This window comes from Capricornis sumatraensis, chromosome 2, assembly GCF_032405125.1.
Source record: "Capricornis sumatraensis isolate serow.1 chromosome 2, serow.2, whole genome shotgun sequence".
In the NCBI taxonomy this organism is placed as follows: domain Eukaryota; kingdom Metazoa; phylum Chordata; class Mammalia; order Artiodactyla; family Bovidae; genus Capricornis; species Capricornis sumatraensis.
The window spans coordinates 79060854-79076028 of record NC_091070.1 but is presented as its reverse complement, the minus strand read 5'-3'; the positions used below and the strand labels follow the sequence as shown (position 1 = coordinate 79076028).

General features: G+C 52.1%; 1 protein-coding gene across 3 annotated transcripts; it reads left to right on the top strand.

Moving 5' to 3' along the window:
- Positions 1-1215: 1215 nt before the first annotated feature.
- On the top strand, positions 1216-10742 carry AJUBA (ajuba LIM protein). 3 transcript variants are annotated; one of them, XM_068963944.1, is made up of 8 exons: positions 1216-2480; positions 5231-5332; positions 6946-7013; positions 7135-7197; positions 7891-8021; positions 8104-8155; positions 8971-9039; positions 9485-10742. In XM_068963944.1, exons 1-8 carry the CDS (start codon positions 1445-1447, stop codon positions 9608-9610), a joined length of 1647 nt encoding a protein of 548 aa, XP_068820045.1. In that variant the 5' UTR covers positions 1216-1444; the 3' UTR covers positions 9611-10742. The 3 variants fall into 3 exon arrangements, with proteins under 3 accessions (XP_068820045.1, XP_068820046.1, XP_068820047.1); XM_068963946.1 differs by lacking the exons at positions 1216-2480; positions 5231-5332 and adding an exon at positions 6585-6708; XM_068963945.1 differs by lacking the exons at positions 5231-5332; positions 6946-7013; positions 7135-7197; ... (2 more) ...; positions 8971-9039; positions 9485-10742 and adding an exon at positions 4646-4689.
- The last annotated feature ends 4433 nt before the right edge of the window (positions 10743-15175 follow it).

The following is a 15175-nucleotide window of genomic DNA, read 5'->3' as shown; positions in this document are numbered from 1 at the left end:
CTCCGTTCCCCTCCCCCACGCCCCATGTGCTAGTCTGGGCAAAATCGGTTGGCTGATATTTAATTAGGTACATTCAGCTTCAGCCGTGGCTTCCTCTTTTCCTTATTCTTGATCCTCCAAGATCAGCTTCTTTTCCTTTTCCACCTTGATCATTTTCACTTGCTGTCGCCTCTAAATGACTTTTTTTTTCTTCTTCCCCTTAGGTTAGTACTTACTCTTGATCACCAGTCTCCTATGGGTCAACCAAGGGTGTTTGCTAACCCTCAAACCAGGCCTTCTATACCCAGTCACTTGCTATATTTGCTAAAAATCTCATTTCCCAACACCAGGGGGTGTCTATCTATCCTTCTATCTGTCCTACCCTGAAGGGAGAGATTAGTCCCCAGCCGTTTCCTCTCCTTTTTCACACACTAAGGCTCCCTCCCACCCATTACAGAGCTCTAGGTTCAGAGAGTTGTCTTTTTATCTCAGCTTATCTGTTTTTCTCATTCTCGCTGGATCTGCGCGAATTTGTCACTTTCTAGGTCTATCCAGCCTTCCATCCCCGCACCACTCACGATCCCCTTTGGTCGTTTTCTCCCCTCCATACCTGTCTTCCACCACCTCTATATAAGCTTCCTCGCTTTGCTGGGCTCTTACGCGTCTCGCGTCTCTGAACCTCTCTATGTATCTGCCTTTCTCTCTATCTCACGACAGGACTTCTGTATCAGTCCCTGCTCATCTCTCCCACAGTTCCCACACTAGGAACAAAGTCACGGTGTTTGCGCAGAACAAGCCTCGCGTCGCTCGGTCTCGCATCGCGACATTCCACCGTGCCCCTCCGCGCATTCCAACTGCGAACAAAGAGTTCCCCTGCCCTCACCCACTTTTTCCTGTCCTAATTCTTGAGTGATGTAGTAGCAACTGCCTAAACTGCCCCCCGCCCTCCTTTCGCCTCCAGTCGGCGGATCTCCAGCTCCGGGACACTTAGCACCAGCACCGCACCCCCCCCACCCCTTACCGGTGCACTGGATTCCTGCGCCGACACCCCTGTTCCTCTCGCGTTCGGCGCTCCGCCCTCCAGGAAAGTAGATCCGGCCAGGCAGACAAAAGTTTGGGAGAGAAGTTGAGTCGGTGCTGAGTGTGAGCGAGGGGGGCGGGGGCTGGGGAGAGTGGGGGCTGTCGGGCGAGTCTACGCTTGAACAGATAGACCTGCGGACGGGACAGCCGCGGCCGTAGGCCCTTCTAGCCCCGCTTAACCCCTGATGCGCGGGGGGACGAAACCCCTCTCGCTGGGGGATGCTGCGGGATTCTTGGCGCCGGGCATCCGGACCGCCCGCTAAACCCCTGTGCCTATCCTGTGCCCCTCGGGAACCGGAGTCCGGCCGCTGGGAAAGAGAAGCGGCAGCCGAGACGCTGCAGGGTGCCGGGCGGGGAGGGGGCTGGACGCCCCAGACCTGAGGGCATGGAGCGTTTAGGGGAGAAAGCCAGTCGCCTGCTGGAGAAGTTAAGACTCTCGGACTCCGGCAGCGCGAAGTTCGGCCGCAGAAAGGGTGAATCTAGCCGGTCTGGGTCTGATGGGACCCCCGGGCCGGGCAAGGGACGCCTGAGTGGGCTGGGGGGACCAAGGAAATCAGGGCCCCGTGGAGCTGCTGGGGGACCTGGGGATGAGCCGTTGGAGCCAGCCCGGGAGCAAGGCCCCTTGGACGCTGAGCGGAACCCGCGCGGCTCCTTTGAGGTGCCGCGCTACGAAGGCTCCTTTCCGGGGGGACCGCCTCCCTCCCGGGCCTTGCCTCTACCTCAGTCGTTGCCCCCTGACTTTCGGCTGGAGACCACGGCCCCAGCCCTAAGCCCCCGCTCCAGTTTCGCCAGTAGCTCAGCCAGCGACGCCAGCAAGCCGTCCAGTCCCCGGGGCAGTCTGCTGCTGGACGGGGCGGGGGCTGGTGGAGCCGGAGGTAGCCGACCCTGCAGCAACCGTACCAGCGGCATCAGCATGGGCTACGACCAGCGCCACGGAAGCCCCCTGCCTGCCGGGCCATGCCTGTTTGGCCCACCCCTGCCCGGGGTTCCGGCGGGCTATTCCTCTGGAGGGGTGCCGTCCGCCTACCCCGAGCTCCACGCTGCCCTGGACCGACTGTGCGCTCATCGGCCCTCGGGGTTCGGCTGCCAGGAAAGTCGCCACTCGTATCCCCCGGCCCTGGGCAGCCCGGGAGCTCTCGCCGGGGCCGGAGTGGGAGCGACAGGGCCCTTGGAGAGAAGAGGGGCGCAACCCGGACGACACTCGGTGACTGGCTACGGGGACTGCGCCGCGGGCGCCCGATACCAGGATGAACTAACAGCGTTGCTGCGCCTGACGGTGGGCACAGGTGGGCGAGAAGCCGGCGTCCGCGGAGAATCCGCGGGGCTTGAGACGTCGGGTCTCGAGGAGCCGCCGGGTGCGTTTGTTCCAGAGGCCGCCCGGGCCCGGATACGGGAGCCGGAGTCCAGAGAGGACTACTTTGGTGAGTGAGAGAAGTGGTTAGGGTCGGGAAAGGACCGCTCGCCTCATTCGGTTGCCCGTTGCCCCGACGGCTGACGCTGGGAAGTCGGAGGCAGAGACGCGGGGCTAGGAAAGAAACAAGAGGAATTTCCCATACCCAGTGGGTTTCAAATGGACCATGGGCATCTTATTCCTGTTAAATTCACCGCTTCCCCCTCCCCACCTCCGCCCCAATGATCTCGTGAATCCCAGTTCCTCAGGCTTTAGAGCCTGGGTATTTTCGCGGTAGGAGGCCTTGCGGGGGGTGGGGGGCAAATGAGGCGGGGAGAGCATCCCCCTTCATGCTCCCCCCTCGACGGCCGTGCCCCTGCAGGCTCCTGCGCGCCGCGCCCCCACCCGGGCCCTGGCTCCGCCCGCAGGAATTCGGGGAATGCGAGGGTGGGGGGCGGGGCGGGCGGACAGCGTGCTTGCCGGCTCCTGCCCGGGCGCTCCAGGTGCCTGCGGGCGGGGCCGGTCGCGCTACGCTGGGCGGAGGTGGGGTGTAGGGGGTGGGGGAGCTGCTTCCTAACACGCGCGGAGCTGTGGCCGCTGTCGGGGAAATGGAGCCTGGGGGGAGGAAGAAAACCCTGGACGGAAAGCAGGGACCCTGCTGCTGGCTGGCCCCAGTCCTGCTGGCTCCGTGCGTGCGTGGGCATTTAAGTCCAGACCCAGTGGAGTCAGCTTCTATTTTTCCCATCCTCCGGAAGTCAGGGCAGAAGCCTTGACCAACCGGGACGGCATCACCCCTGGATGGCCCTGGATGGATGACGACCGTGTGTAACTGCCAGAAATAACCTGGCCATGAGTTTTGGTCATAACCTGCTCAGAATCCTTACTTTTCTGTCGCTAAAGAAACCTGGTTGCTGCCTCTCTTCCAAAGCAGTTAACTTCAAGAAATATTAACTATTGTACGTCTCAGCTGCGGGAGAGTATTGCGGTCTTGAATGATCTTTTAGCCAAGACCCACAGACACCACTGTATTAAAAAATGCTGATCTGGTTTCGATAGGAAGTACAGAAAGAAGTGGAGGGCTCACACCTAGGTCTGTGGGCCTGTTCAGTGTTCCCAGCGTCTTCTCACCTTTCTCACCATCCATGTTCCTGAGGTAGACCCCAAGCTCTAGAACTCTGGCTAGAAATGTAAATAGGGAGAGGACCCCAGCCAGGGAAGGAAGACTGGGAGGAGGTTCAGAAGTAGCAGGGGCTAAAGGCTGAAAGGGCCCTGCTTAGTTCAACTCTAATCATTCCCTATTTGCCCCCAGAGCAGATAACCCTTTAGTTAAGGGAGCCTTTTAGCAGTTTCCTTTTGAGGCCAGGAGACCCGCTGATGGGTGGACAGAAGTCTCCTCAGCTAAGCCATCAGAAGCAAAAGGAGGAAAGTTGCTGGGAGAGAGTGCTGTAAAAATGGCAGGAAGAACTTAGAGAGGTGGATATGCTAGGTTAGAGGTGGTGAGGCGGACGTGCCTGAGCAGTTGGCTCTCATCTTCCCATAATGTCCGAAGGCTTCCCCCAAAAGTGGCTCTAATAGGGCCCCCTAGCACAATGCTCTTGGGGCAGAGCTCTCCTCCCTGTGGAAGGTGGGTAGGGAAGGGCCTCCCTAGTGGTCTGGTTGCCTCCTCTTGACAGAACCCCCAACCTAACTCTACCCTCCCACTCCTGCACCTAGTAGGGGCCCTCTTCCTTGGCTCCAGCCTTGCCCAGCTGCCAGAGGGTGGGTGGGAGCAGGGCAGGCCTGGGCCCATCAGTTGCTGCAGCTGCTGCACGGGCTCCCAAGCCCCTGGGCAAAGACTGGGATGGGCCCCAACAGGCAAGGAGTGTGGCAGTGTGCCGAGGGGGAGAGGTGGGGCAGGGTGAGGGGTGAGGCGGGCCGGTTGGGATCTGCTCCCCAAAGACAAGCCCTGGCCCTCACTCATGGGCCTGGAATTGGGGAGTGGAAGGAGGGAAGAACACACCCAGGAAAGGCGGGTGCCAGAGCCTGGTGTTATGGATCTTAGGGGAGATGTTGGGGAAGAGCAGTTCAGCTTTGTTTCTTCTATTATAGAAGATGACAGGGAGACATTAGGGGTTCTGCTACCCTCCCCACCCCCTTCCTCTGCAACCCTCAATCCTTGGAACACACCCTGCATTCTAAGCAGCCACGTACCCAGAGGAGTCACACTCACATGGTCCCGTCTGCACAGGGTCCTCTGCTGAGCCACATCCTTCTCACCATCTTTGGAGGCTTAGGGGTATGGAGCAGAGCTCTTTCTGTAACTGAACAGCAGTTCATTTTACAGATGGGGAAACTGAGGTCCTGGAGAGGCTTTCTGGGCCTGGCCTCCTTTCACTAGGACATTTTTTCCAGGATGCTGCTGGGGCCTTATGAACTTGCATCTCTGTCCACATAGTGCCCCAGGGATCAGACCTTGCCTTTTTAGCCTCTTCTCCCCAACAGAAACCAGCATCTGAAAGCCGGGGACCTTTGACTTTCTCCAGTTTTCCACAGTGTTGGGCACAGTGTTTTTGCTTGGTGCTAAATGGATGTTCAGATAATGTCTGTTGATTAATCAGTCAACAAGAGTAAGTCTGTCCAGCCAAGCCCTGGCTGCATCCCATTTACTCGTTCTTTCCAGAATGGAGCCCATCAAATGGAGGTTGTGGCTGGTGGTCTTCTGCCATCAGGAAAGATGGCGACTGCCTGGGTTTGAGCTAGGGGAGTGGGATGTGATGCTGACAAGCTGTTCTCTCCTCTCAGGCACGTGTATCAAGTGCAACAAAGGCATCTATGGGCAGAGCAACGCCTGTCAGGCTTTGGACAGCCTCTATCACACCCAGTGCTTTGTCTGCTGCTCCTGTGGTGAGTGCAGTCCCCAGAGAGACCTTCTGGACAGGGCCCGAGGCCTCGAGCACGGACACACGCATGAGTGCCCCGGGAAAGCGGAGCTTGTGCCTCTGCATTTGCTGGTCTGGCCTTGGCCTTCTTTCCTGCTCCCCTACTCTGTGCGCTACCTGGGTCAGCTTTCTAGCCAGAGTCAGCCCTCCCTCTTTTCGGCCTGTTTCCTTTGCTCTGTTCCTCCTTTCTTCTGCCTTCCTGCTTGCCCAAGCTGGACTCCCTCCCAGCCCTCTGGCCTCGCCTTGGTGGGGCTTGGTCTTGGGCAGCCGAGTTGCCTGGGGCGACAGTGAAAGACTGGAATGTGGGAAGGGTGGGGTGGGCTGGGGGAGTGGGGAGCTGTGGGGGGCGGGGGGGGGGTTTCTCTTGGCTGGTCAGAGTTCAGCCACCTCGCTGGAGTGCAGGCCACCAGGCCATGCCAAGCTGATGACATCACGCTCCAGGAATGCCCGCTGCTGTTAGCTCAGGAGGCCCGCCTGGAGGGGGGTGCTCCCAGTGGCTTCAACTCCCCAGCCCTTCCCTCACCTCCCTCATTACCACCCCCCAACCCCCGCCCTTACCCACTCTGGTTCCTTTGCTGAACCTTTTAATCTCCTATCTATGCCTGTCTGACTCCAGCCCTCAGCGTTTCTTTCCGCGCCACTCCCAGCCTCTGCCTGGCTCCCTTTAGGTTCATCTGTCTGTCTGTCCTTCTGTTTATAGAGCCTCTTCTGGGAATGTCTGTTTCCCTCCTTCTACTCCCTTGTGTCTCACAAGTTTCTAAATCAACTTTTCTGAACCACTGGGGAGAGCTGGAAGTGGAGATTCTGGTGAGAGGAGGGCAGATACGGGCAACTTGCCCATTCTCCGCCCTCGTCTCATTCCTCCTGATCCCTGATAATTTAGACACCCCGGAGCAGTTCCTGGGTGCTGGTTTCATGGGGAATCGTCCTGCCTCGTCTGCTTGCAGAAGATCCTGGGGTGCTGTGACCCCAGAGACTCTGGGTCCCTCTAAAATTGGGGAAACAGTCCAGTGTGGCAGGAAAGGGGACCAACTTTGCTCCCAAACAAAGCACTTTGTCCCCAGTGGTAGTTCCAGTATGTCCTGACCTCCATGGAGCTTATCCCTGGGAGACAGGGAGGGCTCAGAGGAGAGCTGTGTGGAGGCTCCTGGGTTGAAAGGTCCCAGAGGGCAGAGTCCATGACAGTGCGATTGCGTTTGAACGTATCGTATGGCATCTTGTTCAGAGCCCCTGAACCTCGTCCCCAACCTGTGGTGGGCTTTGCTCTGCCAGGTGGCTCCCCGAGGAAGCCCAGACACTGGGGAAGAAGGCACTCGTGGAAAGCAGGGGCACAGGAAGCTGGTGAGGAGGCGGGAGCTGGAGAAGTAGCAGCACAGGAGTGGGGAGTTGGCAGGAAGGAGACCAGAGCAAATGGGAATTGCATCAGATGGGGGCGTGGGGCAGACAGCAGTTAGGAGGACAAGCACTGAAGTCCAGGTTTAAGTGAACCGTGAAGCTGCAGAGAGCAGTGACCCCGCCACGGGGATGCCCTGTGCCTGGACCCCGGAGAGACTCCAGCGTCTTCTCTGCTGCTTCTAGGGCGAACTTTGCGCTGCAAGGCTTTCTACAGCGTCAATGGCTCTGTGTACTGTGAGGAAGACTATCTGGTGAGTGAGAGGTCCCCTGGGTCTGGAATTGGTTCCCACGCCTTGCTCTGTGGCCGGCTGGGGTCCCACTCCTCAGGTTGTTCTCAGCCTGTAATGCCCTCCCTTGGTCTTCTCTTCCCAGTTTTCAGGGTTTCAGGAGGCAGCTGAGAAATGCTGTGTCTGTGGTCACTTGATTTTGGAGAAGGTAAGCAGTGTCTTCAGCTGAGACTGTGAGGCTGCTGGGCTGAGGGGCGGAATCAGGAACAAAATGGATCCTGAGAAAAAGTGAGGGGAGAAACCCATCAGCAATCACTTGCATCCCATTCTTTGCCCAAACAACTGTTTATAGTGGCTTCTCTTTGCTTGTGGGATCAAGTCTGGACTACTCAGCCTGCCATCTAGCCCCTCCCTAACTCTGCAGGCACAGCCCCGCCCTCCGCCTGAGCCTGGAGTGTGGGGTCCTGAGTCTTAATCCCCTTTCTGCTACTGGCTGAGATCAGCTGAAGCTCAGTTTTCTTTTCTGTAAGGAGGAGTTGGTTTGCCTGGTGGTTCCCCACCCTGGCAGCCTAGTAGATCACCGGGGAAGAGAAAAAAATACCAGGGCTGGGTCATCTCCAGAGACTGTGGTGAATACTTCTGGGTGGGACCCAGGCAGAGATGGGCTTAAAAACCTCCCTGCCTGATCCTGATATGCAGCCAAGGCTGAGAAACACTGGCCTGGATGCTCCTGAAGACATTTTTCAAGGTTTCTGCATCTATTTTTAATACTGCTTGGTCCTCCTGGGTTCCACAGCGGAGGAAGGAGAGCAGGGGCTTGGATGAGATTAGGGGGAGCAGCAGGGAGCCTCATCAGTAGCTGAAGAGCAGAGACTGATTCTCCACCCACCCCATGAACCAGATCCTCCAGGCAATGGGAAAGTCCTACCACCCCGGCTGCTTCCGATGCATCGTTTGCAACAAATGCTTGGACGGCATTCCCTTTACCGTGGACTTCTCCAACCAGGTGTACTGTGTCACCGACTACCACAAGTGAGTCCGGCCTGCGGGGTGCGGTGTGGAACCCGGCTCGGGGAGCCCCCACCTCGGCTCACCTCTGTCCTCTCCCTTACAGAAGCTACGCTCCTAAGTGCGCAGCCTGTGGCCAACCCATCCTCCCCTCAGAGGTCAGTGTGTCTGGGTTCTCCTGCAGGGCAGCCAGGGCTGCCGCCTCTGGGAAGGGACTGGGGACCGGCTGCCTGGCCTCCCATGGGAGGCGGTGGTGCTGAGGAATGCACTCCTCAAAGATTCCCGTGTGACTTTGCTCTCTGGGTCATCACCCTGACCCCAACATCCGGGCCTGGACTTATCCAACAGCCTCGCTGGGCCCAGGCTTCATCTCTTTTCTCCCAGTCCAGAGAAGGAGACTTTCTCTGAAGTCAAGGTCGCCAGATGTAGGGGCCGGGAAAAGGTGGGAAGAATCCTCAGGGCTGCTAGGAAGGGGTCAGACATGATTTACACTGTGTGTGCCATGGGAAAAATGCCAAAAGCCTGTGAGGACCCAGACCCTGCAGGGTCTCCTCGTCCCCGGCTTAGCTTACTTACGCTGCGTGCCCCTTTCCTCTCTGTAAGGCCTGAGCCTCCAGACAGAGGGGAGACTTCAAGAGGGGACACTGCCCTTCTGGAGGTGGTGCCAGGGATGGGGAAGGGGAAAGTTCCCGTAGGGTTTGCAAAGGCCATCTCAAAGCTACAGAATGGTGATGTCCTTGGTGGTCCAGTAGAATCTGAGCTTCCATTGCAAGGGGCTCAGGTGCAATAGATCCCTGGCTGGAGAAGTACAATGTGCCCAGTAGTGCAGCCAAAAGAGAAAAAAGCTACAGATGGAGGCAGAGAGGGTCTGGAGGCCTCTGTGTGATCTTTCGTTTGGAGGGGGCCAGGTGGGGAGGGCGAAGCTCGGCTTGTCAAGTTGCTTTCATGCCCACGGGGGTGTGCATTATTTCAGGGCTGTGAGGACATCGTGAGGGTGATATCCATGGACCGAGATTATCACTTTGAATGCTACCACTGCGAGGTCAGTGTTGGGGGCCAGGGCACCCAGAGCTGGAATGGGGCTGGGGGAGTGAAGTCTGAAAACTGTTGTTGTCTGTAGGAGAGGTATAGGCCGTGGGAAACCAGGAAGGTGCTCTGACCCATCTCCAGTCTCTTTCTCACCCTTCAGCCACTCTCTCTGGGCCTGGTCCTTTAGTCCTTTCTAAATCAGGCATCACCAGAGTCAAGACTCCTAAACCTAGGTACTCCTGCTAACAGCTGGAAATGGGATTCTGTCTCATTATTTCTGCTGTAGCAGCGACACCTGGTGTCCAGTTGAGGTATTTCCCCAGTTTTCTCTGGGTGTTCATCCCCTCCAACCCCACCCGCTTTCTTCCAGTCACTGGGAGTTCAGTGCTGCACAAGGCAGACTCCCCAGATGTCCAGGGTGCCCGGGCTGAGTTGAACTAGGTGTCTTTCTTTCCTAGGACTGCCGGATGCAGCTGAGTGATGAGGAAGGCTGCTGCTGCTTCCCTCTAGATGGGCACTTGCTCTGCCACGGCTGTCACATGCAGAGGCTCAGTGCCCGGCAGCCCCCTGCCAATTATATCTGAGATGTAGTCACTACTGCTGCCAACACCACCACTGACAAATTCCTCTGGCCAGTGGGCCCCTCTGAGGCCAGCCAAGGCAAGAAAGGCACTGCAGGCCTGGCAGGAGAGTCCCCTAGGGAGGGCCCCAATGGCCAGAGACCCAAAGATCAAGACATTCCAAATGGGGGACTTCCCTAGTGGTCCAGTGGCTAAGACTCGCAGGGGGCCTGGGTTCAAGCCCTGGTCAGGGAACTAGATCCCACATGCCACAGGTGAAGATCCTGTGTGCTGCAACTAAAGATCCCATGTGCCACAGTGATGATCAAAGATCACGTGTGCCGCAGTTAAGACCTGGCACAGCCAAACATATTTTTTCTTAGAAAAAAAGACATTCCCAAATGGACGTGGAGGAGGAGCCCTCTAGTTGCCATGGTAGGGGTGACTGGCCTTCGTTCCATGTGTACAGACTGTGCTATAGCATGTGACAGGCACATACAGGTGGGTTCCAATACTTTCTAAAGGTCTGATTCTGGTCTGTATGTCTAGTATACATTTGTGTGCGCACACACACTCTCTTCTTAGTGACTGTTACACTTGGTTCATTAGAAGTAGCTCAGCTCTCTGGACCTGCTGCCTCTTAGAGGGAACCAGGATTATCCACTGCAGCTCCCAAACTCTGAGGTTCTGGGAGCCAGAGAGGCAAAACTCTTGGTTCTAATGTTTGGCTAGATCTCTTAAAATCAACTCACTGAAAGTTTACTTAAAGTTCACTTCTCTTAATGACCAGGTTGCCAAAAACTGAGTTCTCTTTTGGGTATTTTTATAGCCATTTAGTTGTTCTGTTCTTGAATATTTCAGATTTGTATCTTTTCATCTAAGAGTACTCTTGAGTTATCAGCAACATAAATTTTATCAGATTTGCAGCACTTTGTAAATGATTGGATTGCTTCTTACCTTTGTGGATAATATCTTTTCCTGTGTTAACCTATTTTCAAACATTAAACAAATTTTTTTTTTTTAATTTTTTGACCACACCATGTGGCATGTGGAATTAGTTTGCCCACGAGGGATCAGACCCATGCCCCCTGCATTGGAAGCTCAGAGTCTTAACCACTGGACCACCAGGGACATCCCAAACATTTTTTTTTTTAACTATAAAGTTTCCAGCAATAAATATAATTGATATAAACATTTCATGTATCGTTTTTTGTATTTCTTAATCCAATATTCTTTTCCAAATTATATGCCTTGAAAAGTACAACAACTCAATATGATTTTGATGCCTAGGTCTGTCTACTACATTCGTTCTATTAAAAAGCCAATCAATATATTCTTAACAAACAAGTATGTGGCCTATTCAGTTGACTAACAAAGGTTGTATAGACAACAGCAATAGAAAGTGAAAAGGTGAAGAAAGATGCTGGTTTTCTTTGCAATTTATACTTGCATCCTGAGTCTTCATAAGCTTAGGTGACTTTCCCCAGTACTAGCAGTTTGTAAGTTAGGGGGCCAGCATTCACATTCAGTGTATTCACCTGACTCTAGAGTCTGTGTGTCTAACCGCTGCACGTGCTGTGTTGCTTTACTGGTCAAATGATAGTTGGTTGCTCTGGACTATGACAAAGTAAGGGGAAATATCAGATATTTCTCAATTTCCTATTAAAATAGCCCCAATTGCATATGGAAGGGAGTTCTTTAGAACAGCATGTGAAACTAATGACAGTTAATAGTGGTGGAATCAAGCACTCTCGAGAGGTTGGTAAATAAGATGAAAAACCTGCTGACGGCTGTGATTTCTGACCTACCCAGAACAAGAAGGCAGAGGGCTAATTGCAACAGTACAAAGTGTTTTACGACACGTAAAACAAATATGTTTACCAGACTAAATACAAAATCCTGTACTAACTTGGGTTTCCACATTTGGTTCCTGTGGTAACAAGTTAAATATCGCTGGTTGCACTTTGGCAAATTATATAGTGTTTACTTTTTTTTAAAGAATACATTTTTTGTCAGATTGATTTTTAAAACTACATGCAATCAAAATAATAATATAGTATATTGTTTTGTTCCATAGTTTAAAAATTTATACCAGTTGGCATTTGTAGAGAGAGAGAAACTTTTGTTATCAATGACTGGTATTAAATATTTTTTATTAATAAGTTTTATTCTTTAGTTTGGTCCAATATTGTTGACTGTGCAAGTTTCCTTTTTCAAATGCATTTTTTTTTTGGTGGCAATATATATGATCAACTTTCACAATTATTCAGTGAAGGGTTTCAAAGATATATCAATTTTGTAAAAATTAAAGTTTAATAAATATACTAAAAGCTATTTTATAAGTCATAAAAAAGTGAGAGTGAATCTGCTAAATTCTTTTGAAATGCTGCAGATTTGATAAATATTTGAGACTCTAGGCAAATTGGTTTTAGGCAAATTAATCTGATAACCTTTAATCCTTAGTCTTCATTCTATGCCACTTAGCTTCATATTGGAAATAACTCACATTTAGGGATGATTCTAAAGACTTTGCCAGCCAACCTGAGAACTGCATAACAGACGCCTCTGAGCGAGTGGAAGAGATTCACACCAGAGTGCCAGAAAGAGAGGAAATGCACTTTGTTTTTGGTGGGATAAATGTTCTGAAATTACTTGTTCTACAGCTTGGATTGGGCTTCCATGGTTGCTCAGATGGTAAAGAATCCACCTGTAATATGGGTCGAGACCTAGGTTTGATCCCTGGGTTGAGAGGATCCCCTGGAGGAGGGCATGGCAACTCTCTCCAGTATTGCCTGGAGAATTCCATGGACAGAGGAACCTGGCAGGCTACAGTCCATGGAGTCGCAAAGAGTCAGACACAACTAAGCTACTAAGCACACAGCTCAGCACAGCTGGGATTGCTTCTTCTGAACTATTGTTATAAAATAAGTGAATACAAAGATTCTGTGACCCGGAAAATTTCTCATCAGGCGACTCCGGGCCTGGGAAATCCAGACAAGCATGTGTAGCCTTACCTCCATCCCTTCATTTTTTTTTTTTTTTTCTCTTTTTTAATTGGAGGATAATTGCTTTACAATATTGTGTTGGTTTCTGCCATACATCAATATGAATCAGCCATAGGTATAATACATACGCCCCCTCGTTGAACCTCCCTCCCACCTCCCCACCTCCCACCTCCCACCCCTCTAGCTTGTCACAGAGCACCAGGTTTGAACTCCTTCAGTTCATTTACTCTTGGGAATCTTGACCTCCATCACTGACTGGCTGATTCCTTTCCAGGTCTGTGCTTATCTGTCCTAGTCCTGTTTGTGGGGGTCTCTAAGATTCTGTCTTTGCCACAGGGGCCACTTTCTCCCTCCTGAGGAAAAACAAGTGGTAAGGTCTGATGAAGACGGGCCCAGGGAAGGCAGACCGTGGCATAAGAGCAGCTCCAGCCGCCCCATGGCATCACTGGCAAGCTCCAAGCATAGCCCACTTGTCAAGAGCTTCCCTTCTTCCTGTTCACGGGGAGACGGCTCATCTTTACTAGTTCTGTTTGCTATTTCCTGTTGGTGCTGAAAGGTTCATGGGATGCCGCCAAGAACACAGCAACAGGTGGACCTTGTTTGGCCAATCCACCACCTGATTTTCATCAGCAGCCACTAGGCCTGAGATGCGGAGAGGAGAAAAGCAAGAATTATGAGTCCATTTTGTGTCTCTTTAGAGGGAAGTCACGGACAGGGGTCAGGCTTTCACAGCATGCTTGAGCTATGTGCTCTGGCTGGCCAAGCCTATTTGCTGCAGGTCCAAATGTGGTTTGTGAATAAGGCAGCTCGGGGGAGGTTCTCTCCCTGACTCCTTAGAGACTTGGCTGCTTCCCCCTTCCACCTGGAGCGCTCAAGGCCACGGAAATGGTAAGGCTCCGTTTATCTCTTGATTATGTCCTCAGTCAAGATGGACCTAATCTGTTTCTGGGTACAAAAAGCTAGTTGGATGAGGTTCCTGAGACTGCACCTATATGGAAGAGATCAAAAAGAGGGGAAGGAGACTTGCAGGACTGAGAGAAAAGAATTGGGAAAAAGTAATGAGTTAAAGCATTTTTATTTTGTGTGTTTTTTTTTTAGAAGGACCCATACCCCAGAGCTGACCTAGGGGCCTTCAGAAGCCTAAAGGCGAGACACTACAAGAAGGACAAGAGTATAACCAATCTCATTTCTCTCCATCTCCTCCTCCCTTGCAGCAAGGAAGACCTAAGACTGAGCCTCTGCTGTGCCAACTGCTTGTGTAGGGCCCTTGGTATCGACACTTGGCCCTGGTTGGGAAGGAGGTCCTAAGGTTTGACCTGGGAAATCTGAGCAGACTGTTCCTGGGATGCATAGATTCAGTTCAGTTCAGTTCAATCACTCAATCATGTCCAACTCTTTGTGACCCCATGGTCCATAGCATGCTAGGCTTCCCTGTCCATCCCCAACTCTCAGAACTTGCTCAAACTCATGTCCATCGGGCAAGTGATGCCATCCAACTATCTCATCCTCTGTCGTCCCCTTCTCTTTCTTCGTTCAATCTTTCCCAGCATCAGGTTCTTTTCTAATGAGTCAGCTTTTCACATCAGGTGTCCAAAGTATTGGAGCTTCAGCTTCAGCATCAGCATCAGTCCTTCCGATGAATATTCAGGATTGACTTCCTTTAGAATTGATTGATTTGATCTTGCAGTCCGAGGGACTCTGAAGAGTCTTCTCCAACACCACAGTTCAAAAGCATCGATTTACAGCCTTGATGTACTTCTTTCCCAATTTGGAATCAGTCTTTTGTTCCATGTCTAATTCTGTTGCTTCTTGACCTGCATACAGATTTTTCAGGGGGCAGGTAAGGTGGTCTGGTATTCCCATCTCTTTAAGAATTTTCCACAGTTTGTTGTGATCCAAACAGATAAACGCTTTAGTGTAGTCAATGAAGCAGATGTTTTTCTAGAATTCTCTTTTTCTATGATCCAACAGATGTTGGCAATTTGATCTCTGGTTCCTCTGCCTTTTCTAAATCCAGCTTGAACATCTGGAAGTTCTCCATTCAAGTACTACTGAAGCCTTGCTTGGAGGATTTTGAGCATTACTTTGCTAGCATGTGACATGAGTGCAATTGTGCGGTAGTGTGAACATTCTTTGGCATTGTCTTTGAGATTGGAATGAAAAATGACCTTTTCCAGTTCTGTGGGCACTGCTGAGTTTTCCAAATTTGCTGGCCTGTTGAATGCAGCACTTTCACAGCATTATCTTTATGATTTTAAATAACTGAGCTGGAATTTTATCACCTCCACTAGCTTGCTTTGTTCATAGTGATGCTTCCTAAGGATCACTTTACTTCGCACTCCAGGATGTCTGGCTCTAGGTGAGTGATGATACCATAGTGGTTATCTGGGTCCTTAAGATCTTTTTTGTATAGTTTTTCTGTGTATTCTTGCCACCTCTTCTTAATATCTTCTGCTTCTGTTAGGTGCATACCGTTTCTGTCCTTTATTGTGCCCATCGTTGCATGAAATGTTCCCTTGGTATTTCTAATTTTCTGAAGAGATCTCTAGTCTTTCCCATTCTATTGTTTTCCTCTATTTCTTTG

Bases quoted from the DNA above. Each gene is read 5' to 3' on its own strand.
- AJUBA (XM_068963944.1), top strand. From the start codon at position 1,445: ATGGAGCGTTTAGGGGAGAAAGCCAGTCGCCTGCTGGAGAAGTTAAGA. The intron at 7,014-7,134 runs GTGAGTGAGAGG...TTCTCTTCCCAG, and splicing joins ACTGTGAGGAAGACTATCTG to TTTTCAGGGTTTCAGGAGGC. The intron at 7,198-7,890 runs GTAAGCAGTGTC...CCCATGAACCAG, and splicing joins GTCACTTGATTTTGGAGAAG to ATCCTCCAGGCAATGGGAAA.